Source organism: Phyllostomus discolor, chromosome 4, assembly GCF_004126475.2.
Source record: "Phyllostomus discolor isolate MPI-MPIP mPhyDis1 chromosome 4, mPhyDis1.pri.v3, whole genome shotgun sequence".
Classification (NCBI taxonomy): Eukaryota; Metazoa; Chordata; class Mammalia; order Chiroptera; family Phyllostomidae; genus Phyllostomus; species Phyllostomus discolor.
In genome coordinates this window covers 4913902-4925827 of record NC_040906.2, presented here as the reverse complement: position 1 = coordinate 4925827, position 11926 = coordinate 4913902, and the positions used below count along the sequence as shown (strand labels likewise).

General features: G+C 59.4%; 1 protein-coding gene across 2 annotated transcripts; it reads right to left on the bottom strand.

The window, feature by feature from the left end:
* Positions 1-2838: 2838 nt before the first annotated feature.
* Positions 2839-10749, bottom strand: NPPC (natriuretic peptide C). 2 transcript variants are annotated; one of them, XM_036022711.1, is made up of 3 exons: positions 10512-10749; positions 9743-10041; positions 2839-3225 (listed from the first exon to the last, which is right to left on the bottom strand). In XM_036022711.1, exons 1-2 carry the CDS (start codon positions 10596-10598, stop codon positions 9763-9765), a joined length of 366 nt encoding a protein of 121 aa, XP_035878604.1. In that variant the 5' UTR covers positions 10599-10749; the 3' UTR covers positions 2839-3225; positions 9743-9762. The 2 variants fall into 2 exon arrangements, with proteins under 2 accessions (XP_035878604.1, XP_028366625.1); XM_028510824.2 differs by lacking the exon at positions 2839-3225 and adding an exon at positions 8942-9081 and having other exon boundaries at positions 10512-10748.
* Positions 10750-11926: the final 1177 nt, after the last annotated feature.

Here is an 11926-nt window from a genome sequence, read left to right as displayed (position 1 = left end):
TGGGCTTAGCCAAGGGTGGCACCACAGAGAAACGGGGTGTGGGGGGCGGTGGGGGCTGGGGGTAGTTCTCCCTCCTTCTGCCCTGTTTTGGCAACCCGTCCTACATGCTGCACAGCCCCCTCAGGGGGACACCTCCACCCAGCTCCCACTCAGGGCCTTTCCTGCCTTCACCCCCGTGGAGAAACTGGCTTCCCTTGGGACTCCTGGGCCACCCCTGCCCGAGCGTCTGGGAGCCATCTGAGTCAAACTCCCATTCTGAGGGGACCCTGGGTGCTGCGCCCTAACTGAGGGGGAGGGGCCCTCGGTCTACACCCGGCCACTGCCTGAGCTGAGGGCCCCTCCCGAGGAGGAGCAGGGCTCAGACTGCCCAGGTCCTGAAGAGCCCCTGCTGCAGGCCCGTCTGGACCAGCCCTGGGGGCCATGGCTGTCAGGGGAGGGCCGTCCCTGTCTTGGGCGGTGTGGGGACCGCAGGCTCCAGGAGCCGCGTGCCCGGCATGTGATGGCTCCCCCATCACCTCGTGGTAGCGGCTAGGGGTCCTCTCTAATGCCTGGTATGGGTGTCTCCTCCAGGGGTGTCTGGGAGCTGAGGTGGTGCTCCCGGGCCCAGTCCGCAGGGCCTGGGCTCCTCCATGTCATCTCAACTCCTCTCCGTTCCCTTCACCCCGAATCCCCGAGAACTGGGCACCTCCGAGAAGGGAATGGCTCCCCCCTGGGATACCCCAAGACCCCCTTTGCCTCTGTCCAGCCCAGGGCCCTTGGCAGGGAACCCTGTGACACTATAGAGGTGCCGCCCTATCCTGGAACCATTCCTTCAAGCTGGTCCTGGCTGCCGTGGCCGCCCTGAGCAGCGGAGGAGCTGCAGGTTCTCCAGGCGGCTTTGGAGGGGGGATGCTGGTGGCGGGGTGGGGGAGGCTGGGGCGCAAGCCTCAGGACTGGAAGCTCTGGGGTAACACCAGCTGGGCAACCTTTGGAAGTTTCAATCCATTTCCTGTTGCTTAGGGAACATCGGTCGGTCCTGCCTGGCTTTCCGGCAGGGAGTCCTGGCCGGGACGACGTCCGCATCACTGCCCAGGACCCCCCCACCCCCGGGACTCTGGGCTGGGATGTCACAGGAGAGCTGGCTGTCCAGCGACATTCCCGCCAGCAGGTGGGGGCTGGCCTCCACCTGGCCGGGCCTGAGGTTGGCCAGAGAGGGTCACGTGTGTTGCTCTGTTGTTCGAGGGCTAATTCACGCATGCACGTCTCTTGGGAGGACAACAGGTGCAGCTCAGGCCCGAGGGTCCCGGGATCCCCGGGTTCCCAGCAGCCCAGAGACTGTCCGGGGGGAAAACCTTCAGGTCCTGGAGGTGGCTCCCCGAATCCCAGCTTCGCCACGCCCGTGTCTCCGGGCTTTGGGAGGATGTGACTGACCGGCCCCCAGCCAAGTCCGCAGTGCCCCGGCCTGCCTCTTCCCGCTCGCTCCTGCTTTGGCGGTGGCCCCGGCCCAGGGTCTGCACACAGCACAGGGAGGAGGCCTGGGGGCTGGAACCCCTCACCCCGGCTTACACGGGTGCCCGAGTTCCGAGCCACAGGAGCAGGGGGAGGCCTGGGAAGAGGAGAGCCACACCCAGCCCCAGGAAGCGCGCCCAGGAGTCCCCGGGGCAGCGATGGAAGCGGACGGGGTGGGAAGACCTGGAATCTTCCCCAGGCAGAACGCGTCTCAGAAGCAGCTCCCTCTCCTGGGCTGGGCCCCCACCCGTCTGACCGCCTGCTGCTGGAGGGTGACTTGGGGACAAAGGTCACACAGCGCGGATGCCAGCAGGAAGGCCAGACCCCTGGCCACCTCCCCCAGGGCTGACTCCTCTGGAACTGCTCAGCTGGGCCTGCGACCCCGTGACCTCGGGGCCACACAGCTCCCAGTGTCCCCGAGTGGGGCCAAGCCCACGTGATGCAACCAGCCTGAAAGGCTCTGAACGTCCCCGCTGTCACCAAAGGGGGACAGAAGACGCACGGGGCAGGCTGTTCCAGAGCGTCGCTGCACCAGGGATGTAGTGAGCTGATCTCAGAGCTACTGAGAAGTTTCCCGCAGGTTCCAGAAAAGAGGCTAAGTGTTCACACTCTCACATTTCAGGCTGCACGGGGCGCAGGAACCAGGACTGTGAGCGGCTGCAGGAGGAAAGAAAACCACACCCCCCTGCACACAGCACACTATGGGGGGGTCCCCTGCCCCCCCGCCTCCCCCACCCCCCACCACCTTCACTCTGAGCTGAAAACCACCCCCCCGGCGCTTCCGTGGGCAGGCCTGCACGGCCCTGCTGAGATGTATAAGGCACCCTGAGCAAATCTGTAAGATACACCCAAACGTCTAGGTCTCCCCAATGCAGAAGGGAGGCTTTCAGCTCTTCCTTAGCAACAGAGAGAAGGCGCAAGGGAATGAGAGGTCCCTCCACCAACTAAATGCAACTTTAATTTAATTCCTGACTCCTGACCTCCCAGCCGTCAGGTGCTCTGGGCAGAGCTCCTGGACCCGGGCAAGCTGGTGAGAGCCACAAAGTCCCCAAGGCCAGCCCATCGGGGGAGACTCGGGTCCAGGGGCGAGAGATTCGGGCACCAAGAGCCAGAACGGGGCACCCTGCCGCTGCCAGGTCTGCCTGGGGACCAGGACCCCGTCTCCCACAGCCCCCCCCCCCTCCTCACACCACTTCCTGAAACCAGATGCGATGCGCTTACAAATGAAGACAACTTTCAGGATGTTCACGGAATGACTTTTTTTTTTTTTTTTTTTTGCACTTTTCAACTAGTTAAGACAAACACATTACAATGATTGGCTTCTTCCCTTGTTACATAAATAAAATTTTTATAAATATCTCTTTATAAACAATATAAATAGCTTTACAACATAAATACATCTATGCATGACACGAGCGTGCAGACAGCAGGTTCCTCGCTGGCTCCGTCGGCCTCTCCAAACAAACTGTCCCTCGTCGTCACGTCGGCGTGGGGGGGGGTTTCGTGTATATAATATATATATAATATATAACTTTTTATTTTTGATTTTCAAGAACAAACAAACCAATCAACAACAAGATCAAGCCTCCCCCCCCAGAGAGCAATAAAACAGCTGGTGTTGCATTTGCCCAGTACCACGAGGGGGACACAAGGAAAGAAATGTAAAAGCCACGTTGCCTCGGAGATGCTTCCAGAGGACCGAGGACGACCTCAGCGCAGCGGAGCGGGTTCTCAGCCCTGCAACACAGAGGGGACACGGGACACTCAGTCAGTCAGTGCTGGCTCCCGGGCTGAGGAAGCCCAGCCGGACCCCCCTCCCCTTCCCCGACGCAGCGGGAGGCAATGCCCCTCCACCTGGGGCTCGAGGCCTTGAGACAGACCTTCCGCAGGAGAGGGGGCCTCATCTCCCCGCCTGCTGGGACCCTGGCGCTTCCTGCCCGGCACCGGGCGGGGCTAGGTCGGCCAGCCCTCCTCCCCTCGGGCTGACTGCGGGCTGGCGCCCGGGGCGCTCTGTGGGACCCAGTGAGGGGAGGAGCAGGACAGATGCACCCCTTCCCTTTCTCCCTCCGACACAAACCCTCCGACATGTGTGCTCACCTGGATGACAGAGGAGGCGACGCATCAGAGGAGTCGGGGATGCAGGGTTCAAACCCTAGCTCCGATAATTATGTCCTGCCTGGCCCTGGAGAGCTTGGAGTATCGCTCTCCTCGCCCATAAAATGGGATAATAGCCACTTCCCAGGGCGGGCTCCAGCAAGGGGCCACACACTGGGCATCGGCAGAGCCCCGGGGCCCCAGCCGCCCCTCGGTAAACAGCACGTCTGTCTGTCTGTCCCCAGCTGGCCTCCCCCCCCCGAAAGGGTCTCCTCTGAGAGCAGAGGAGCTGGCGCCTCCGCAGCCCTGGGCAACGAGCGACAGTTGTGCTGGGTTCGCTGGTTCAGCTGCCAGACTCACTGGGTGGGCGCTGTCCCCCGTCTTTGCTGACGGGCGTGTGGGTGCTCCGGGCCCCAGGAAGGATCCTCCGGGGACGGTGCGGTGCCCCCCTACCCCCAGCTACAACAGTAGGTGCAGAGGGACCCCAGGTGACCTCTCCCACAAGGCCCTTCTCTGGCCGCCTCGTGTGTTTAAACAGACGTCGCTGGGGCGCACGGCAAGGTGTGTTCCTTCGGGCGGGCGTGGACCTCACCCTGTCTCTGTCATTAGCATTTTACAGTCAAGGCTGTAACCTCAGCGACAGTCATTACGGCGGCTGCTGAGAGCCAAGGTCGTGGGGGCGGGGGTCAGGAGGGGGTTGGGAAGGTTAAGGGTGTTGGAGGAGGCGACTTTCAGGAGGCTGACCCATTTCCCCGGTCAGGGGGCTTGAGCTGTCTTAGTGACCCCGACTGGCTCGTTGTCTGGCACCCGCAGACGGCCACTGCCGAGAACAAGGAGGCTGTGGGGTCCCGCGTGCCGGCTACTTTCCAGGCCCTCATCTCTCACTGGGTAGCGTCGGTCTACACGCCAACGTTTGAGCTCGGTGCTCCAGTCGAAAATGAAACACCGGAGGCCTGTGCATGCACCTCTGTGGTGCTGAGACTGGGGAGCACAGCGCTACACCATCACAACGGCAGCTACTGAGGTCTGGGCCCCGAGGGCAGGACCTGTCTGTCCCCTGCCAGGGCGAGTCACACAGGCAAAGCCACGTCCCTTAGACCGGCTGCAGGGACAGGACGGGTGCCTGCTAAAACCCCAGGCAGGTGCGAGAGGACAGCCCCTACCCTGGGCAGGGCAGGGCTCCCTGGGCAGTGACACAGGGGTGCTGCATGTCACCTTCAGTTCGCGTGTGACCCTGAGTTAAGCTGAGGAGGTGACTCGGAACTCAGGTGGAAAAGTGGGCTGGCTGTGGGGACAAAAAGGGGCGTTGTAATAAATGGGACAGAAGGTAAGCTCACGGGGTGCTCCGGTCATAACATCCTAATGGCACAGGTTGTGGTGGGCAGGCACACCCCAGGCCTAGAACGTCCCCAGAAAATGTCTGTCTTTGCCCTAAGCCAGCCCTGCCTGTGTCTATGTATCTAGATGATCTAATTCTGGCCTTTGAAACGCCAGAGGAGTCCTCCTTTTCAGACCCCGGGAAGCGTGACCACGCTCAGGAGAGCAGTGACCTTGTTAACCACCCTGCCTTGCTTTCTCCCACCTCCACGTGATGTTCTTTAGCTCCGTCCTTGATTCCGAATGCATGAAAGAAGCTGCAAACTGTCGTTCTCTGGGGCGTTGGAGATCTGGCTTCCCAGCAATGCTGTCAGTTTGGCTCAGATACACTCATAAAAAGTCTTTATAACTCTGGACATTTACTTGGTGTTGCTGGCAGGAGTTTGAAGAAGCCGGCCCAGGACCACCCAGGGACCCGGACCCAGGGCTAAGTACCGGCACGGGCCCATTGAGCCCCACCAGCTCCCTGCCGCAAATGGGGTGAACTTGGGTGAGTTTTCTCCTGGGATCCCAGACCTCCTTGCTTTACGACTCAGCAGGTCCTGTTTTTATTTGAGCTGTTATTAGATGATCCTCGGGGTGAATCAGAGTTAAGATAACCCAAGGAAAGGACCAGAAAAGTGGATGGCTACTTTTTGTTTCAGTTTACTTGGATTGCCGACTGAGGGTCTGAACAAATCCTTGCTGGTTAAACGAGAGACAGAATCTGTCTGGCTCCGAAATTAAAAAAGGACACTTGCTCCCCCACCCGGAACAGTCGACGGGTGACGACAGAGGCTGCAGTCCCCAGTCCGGAGTGGTGGAGACGGGCTCTGGGAGCCGTGCTGTGAGGTCCTGGAACCAATCCTGAGAAGCCAGCGGGAGCCCCAGTGAGAGGGGGGAGGGGGGAGGTGTCTGAGAAGGGCAGGGGGCTGTGCCTTAGAGACCATCGTGGTTCCGGTGGCATCAGTGAGCTCCCCCGGCCCTTGCTCAGGCATTTTTAGATGACTGAGAATCTTTGAGGGGTCGCTGGAGGAAAACTTTCCTCTAGGGCATGAAGCGGTCCTACTGGGATTTCCACTGCCTTTGGCTCACCCAGGGACGTGCACGCAAAGGCTGGTTTTCCCTAGAAGTTTGTACAGACTCTAGAGACCTAAAGAACATCAGGGGAAGTCGTGCCTTGCTCGGGGCGACAGGCACGGGGCAGGACAGGCAGCCTGGCACTGGCGGTCCTGCAGGAAGACGCCTGGAGTGAGGATCTTTTTGACACTCCTCAAGGAATCTTTTGCGTGCACACGAGATAACGCTGACTACAGAAATAGGAATGGATGGAAAGCATATTTTAATTGGTCTCTCGAAGCTTCAGTGAGAGAAATTTGGCCAATGGATCAACCTGTGATGTCGCTGAGGTGGCAACCCAACTCTCTGAGGCGTTAAAAAACAGCTGTCCTTGTTGTTAAAGGGGGGAAGGTCATTTGGAACTTGACTTGTCAAGGACAGACACAAACGGTGCCTTCTTATCCCAACTGCCAAGACAAAATTTGGATCCACCGTTTATAAACTAGTGAGTTTTTCTCACGGCTACACGGTCTCTGTTTGCATGTGTCTGTGTGTCTGTACGTGCATGCTGTAACTGTGGGGTCACTTTCTACCTCTGGATGGTATTGATAAGGTTAATTTAATAAATTAAAAGTAATTGATTTGAAGGCAAGCACTTGTAAGAATTGGGTATGCTAAAATTCTTAGAAATATAGAAACGAACCCAAATTCTTTTCAAATTCATGTGGCCTAAGATTAATCTAAAGTTTGTTGGCTCAATCCATGTTAATAACTGACTTTGATGTCTATGAAATGTTTCTAAAGGTTATAAAATGTCTTCCTAAATGACTTCTTGGTTTCCATTAGAAATGGAGGTTTTTTAAGGGTTAATAGCTCGAGGTACCTATGTAATTACAACTACTAGAAGTCATGCTGCAGTATTTCAGAAAGGCCTGGAATACCTGGAAAGATCTGTTTTTGTTACGTTGCATGGGAAGCTTCGTCAAGTCAGTGACGGGAGACTTTTACAGAATAACGTGTGGGCGAACAGCAGCTGGCAGTTAAACTGCCAGTCGGGGCTACGGGAAAGCCCACACAGCCGCGGGGTCCTCCCGGGCTCCCTGGCCAGACCCATTTTCTGGTTTTTGCCTTCCGTCACGTGTCCTAGTGCAATTTTAAGCTGAACTGAAATTAAATGTAGGAGCTTGTGATCTGCCGTTATTGAAAGGAGACATGTACACTATGGCAAGTTTAGATAAAGTACTTCGAGAAAATGCCAAATTGGTTACCACTTCCTTCTTTCCCAGCAAGGTCCCAGGAGACAAGGACTTAAGATACTGTTTTTTTTTTAGAAAGAATATCAAGTAAAGACACTCTCCAGCCTCATGGGAAGGGACCTATCAGGCACCTAGTCACGAATGTCACCTACACGTGCCTGCACCTACAGGGGACGTCAGAGACTCCTCTAGGATGAGGGGCTGCTGGCATCAGAGGGGAACAGCTGTCCCGAGACACTGACAAGGCCCGTGCACCTGCGGGTGGATGGCGAACTCAGAAACCCTTTTGTCTGATTGTCTTTACCTGTCTGCCAACGATATCAGCCATAATACTGGTTACCCTTGTTCTTTGGGTTTCTCCATACAGTCCAACTGTTGATGACTGCTGACCACCTATAAGATAACTATTCACACCCTTTATGGCTTATGTAGCTGCCGCTCTAGATGGAAATAGGGAAAAATGAGACAGACAGCAAAGCCAGGACCACGGGAGGTCCGAGGGCGGGCACGATGCAGGTGGTTTTCACAGCGAAGGCCATCCGACCTGACTGCCTTCCGTGTACCTGCCCTGCCCTTTTCGGGGAAACTCGGCCTGGACTGACACCCCCCGGTGACGGGACTGCCCCGTCCCCACTGGCCAGCAGGAGGGTGTCAGTGCCAAGACGTCCTAGGAACGGGACGTCCCACTGCTGAGACCTCACCATCCGCCCCCAAGGCTTGTCGTTAACACATTCTTTAGGTTGAGTTATGACCCAGACGGGGCACTGTGGACGGAAAGGGCTCTATGGCACGTCACTTCACAGGATGTCCTGATCCCACATTCCTAACTGGGCAGGTCGTGGTGGGCAGCCACGCCTCACGCCCAGAACTTCCCGGTAAAATGTTACCTTTGCCTTAAGTTTCTGCACATCCAGGTGAAGCACTTTTGAAACGCCCCTTTTTCAGAGCTCTCAGAGGCACCAAGATCCCCAAGAGCACCTACACTCTCGTTAACTATCCTGAAATCCAACCCCCCGCCTTGCCTCCTCTCGGAACCTTCACGGAATCTTCCTTACACCCTCCCCTTCATTCCAAGTGTATAAAGCAAACTGCAAAACTGTTGTCCTCGGAGGCAAGATCTGAGATCTTGCTTCCTGGCAGTGTCGTCAGTTTTGCTCAGATAAGTGCTCATGAACATTCTCTATAGATTTGGACATTTCTTACGTGGACAACTGTGAAAAAAAAAAGGGCTTAAACAATGTGCTGGAGGGTTTCAAAAAGGGGTGCTCCTGTGACCCTCTGGGGAACACAGTTGGGACACTGATAGGGCTTCTTGGGGGAGGCAGCGGCTTGGCCTGCAGCGGAGGGAACAGGCAGGCTGTGGGATGAGGAGTGGCAGCAGCCAGGCTGCAGGAGAAGGCTGGGGACCTGCAGGGGTCACGCTCTAAAGCACCCGAGTGTCAGTTTCCAAGGCCGGGACGTGTTTTTTCCTTGGGCACCGCCGGGCAGCGGGAATGGAGAGGAGGTAGGGGGAGGACGTGGGGCCTCTGTGGCCGCGCTTCCCCGGGTTGAGGTACCTGGCGGGGGCGGAGGGCAGCCCAGGGCCGGCCGTGTAGCCCTGGTGGACAGTGAGGAGGCCGTGCCAGAGACGGGGAGCTCAGGGACGATGGGCGAGGGGAGGTGGATAAGGAGATCAGTTTGGGACATGCTGAGTTTGAGATGTATAAGATTTATTTTAGTCTCTTTTTCCTCGCCCTGAAATAGTGCCACAGACACTGAGCTTCGATCCTGAAGTCGCCCGGGCTGCAGCAGCATCAGGACCCTGGACAGACCAAATTGCCCACAGCCACTGTTTGGAGAAGGGACAGGAATCAGAATGCTCTGGGGGCAGGAAAGCTCTCTGGCGGTGCCCGCAGGGGGCTGTTCTCTCTGCACGGAGGGGGCAGGCATTCCCCCAAGTCTGTCCCACCTGAGGGACAAGAGGTCTGGGAAGCATCCCGACCTCTGTGCTGCCCACTGCAGGGCACCGCAGTGTAGTGGCCGGGAGGTAAACTTACCCTGGGCTTGAGCGTCTGCCCCTCCTCCTCTGTTCCCACAAACCCATGCTCTCCCCTCAACGCTCCCATCTGGCATTTTGGGGCCAGGGCTGCCGGTCCACTTATGGTCCAGGGGTAGGCAGAGCCCTCCGCACTGTCTCTGCTTCTCCAGAAGAAGTCGGGTGGGCTCACTCCTCCTGAGCTATTTCTGACCTTTCCGAAGTCCCCTCACCACCTCATCCCTCACTTTCTCCATCGGTAAAGTGGGATGATAAATAGGATTGGGGGCAAATGTCTAGCGCACACGTGATCTCCTGTCCACATCACCTGGTTCCCCTCCAAGGCCCTGGGAGGCCGACCGGTACCAGCGCTACGGGACCGGCCTGCGGGTGGGGGTTCAGACTAGGTTCTGGCGGGCGCTGCGGGGGAGCTAGGTGTGCGGGAGCGCCAGGCGGCCAGGTTAGTGGTACTCACCGCCGCCAGGGGTCGCCGCACTAACATCCCAGGCCGCTCCTGGCGCCGATCCGGTCCAGCTTGAGGCCGAAGCAGCCCTTGGACGAGCCCTTCCTGGTGCCTGGTTTCCTGCGTGCCTTGGGGTTCTCCTGCAGAAGGCGGGCCCACCGAGACTTGGTGTCCACGCGCAGGTCCCGGAGCAGTCGAGACTGGTCGCCCTTGAGGATGGCGCCGCCGCCTCCGGGAGCCTTGTCGCGCTTCTGAGCGCCGCTCTCAGCATGGGACACGGCCGGCACCTCCCCCAGCGGAGCTCGCGGGACCTGTCCGAGGAAAAGAGCAGGTCGGTGAAGGGACGTGCGGCGGCAGCACGGGGGACTTTGTGGGGTCCCTGGCGCTCCAGCCTGGCGCGCCCATGAGCGCGCGATTTGTCCCTTCGGAGCCCTGAGCACGCCCCCACGGATGCCGGACCGCTCGGCCCTGCATCCACCTGCCACGGGGCCGCCGCTGTCCGCTCCTTCGGGGAGCCCCTTGCTCTCCCTTCCTTTGCCTCTTGCCCCGCGGGGGGGCAGGGGCTGCGCATCTGCCGATGTACTCCCGAGGCTGGGGACGCAGCCCCCCCCCCCCCCCGAACCCGAGCTCCGAGGGCTTCCTGGCGGTAACCCGCGCACATCTCAGACGAGAGGGCCGCCGTCCCGCCCTCTCCGCTCCCTCTGGCGGGCCTCGTCCTCCTAAACCCCCGGCCCTCCGACACAGCCCCGCATAGACCCGACAGCTCCGCGACAGCACCCACCTTCTGCGACCCGGGCTTGGCTTCGGAGGGCAGGAGCGACAGTATAGTGAGCAGCAGGGCGCAGACCAGCAGGTGGGAGAGGTGCATGGTGCCGGTGGAGTGGAAGGGCACACACCGGCGGCAGCGAGGGCAGATGCGCAGGCAGGAGCGCAGCGGGCTGGCGGGGCTTCGGTGCGGACCCGGGTCCCAGAGCTGCGCTGCGCCGGCTGGGTGCGCTCTGAGTCCGCCGCTCCGCTCAGGCCTTTATAATCCAACCTGCCGCTGATGTCATCCCCCCGCCCACCCGGCCTCCGGGGCCAATGGCACGCGCGCTGAGAGCTGGGAGGGGGCCATGAGGGCTCCCCGCTCTGCCCTCACCCTCATCTCACCCCCTAGGCATCTCGCGGCCCCGCAGGCTCTCCCCCCGACTGCACTTAGAGCGGCACGCAAAAGGGAACTGTTTGCGTCAAGCCCGCGCCCTGGCGTGCCAGGCATGCCAAGCGTCCTTGCTCCAGCTGCCCCGCACAAACCCTTGGTCTTCAACACACACCCTCTTCCTGGAAGGGATCAGTTTCCCTCTTTGCAAGCGCAAAGATGGGCTCAGAGGAATGAAGTCACTTGCCCAAAGTCACACAGCCAGAAAGTTGGCACTGCCCGAAGTCCACGCAGATCTGACTTGTCGCCAAACTCTTCCCCCAGCACCTGACAGGCTCAGGCCTGGCGCTGTGGCTCGGCTTTCCAGCTGCCGGCTGAGAGTTGGGGTCACACGGACGCCTTTGGAATGGGAAGTGGAGAACGGGGTCAGAGGTCTGGGCACAGGGACAGTGGGGGTCTCCCTGGGCGGGCCGCAGGGAGGAGCGCCAGTCCTGCACAGGAATGGGCAAGCTTTTCGCCAGACGGTGTGTTTGCAAGCGAAGAGCGAACGAGGTGGGGCTAGGAGAGCAGGCCTGAAATTCGGGTGCCTCTGCGTGTGTGCGGTGGCATCGTGTGTCTGCCACCGCGGCTGTAAGTGCACACTCAGCCCAGCTGCGTGTGTGAGCACCGACGGGGAGGGGGGGGGCAGCCTGACCTGTCTGCTGTCTGCACCCAAGCCAGCATCCACAGGGTGGGGCTGTCCGCCCCAGTGTTCTGTGTACCTGTGCAAACCGGAGAGGGTTCTTCAGCTAGCCCTGAGCCCGGCTGCGGTGAGCCGGGACAGCTGGTCGCCTTCGCGTTTTCCCCAGAGAGAGGTCCCTGTCCTAGCCGTGGGACACGGCCTGCTGCCCACGCCTCCCTCTCCTTGAGCAGGGTGTTCGATTCCTCCAGCTCTGAGGGGAACCTTCGCAATAAGTCTCCCACCTGAGAGCTCTGTATCATCAAAAGAATTCAGTGAGGTGCAGGGAACCGTGCCTCAGCGGAGCTGGGCCGGAGGACCCCGAAGAGGGAGGAAGCTCCAG

Bases quoted from the DNA above. Each gene is read 5' to 3' on its own strand.
- NPPC (XM_036022711.1), bottom strand. From the start codon at position 10,598: ATGCACCTCTCCCACCTGCTGGTCTGCGCCCTGCTGCTCACTATACTG. The intron at 10,042-10,511 runs GTGGGTGCTGTC...TTCCTCGGACAG, and splicing joins CCAAGCCCGGGTCGCAGAAG to GTCCCGCGAGCTCCGCTGGG.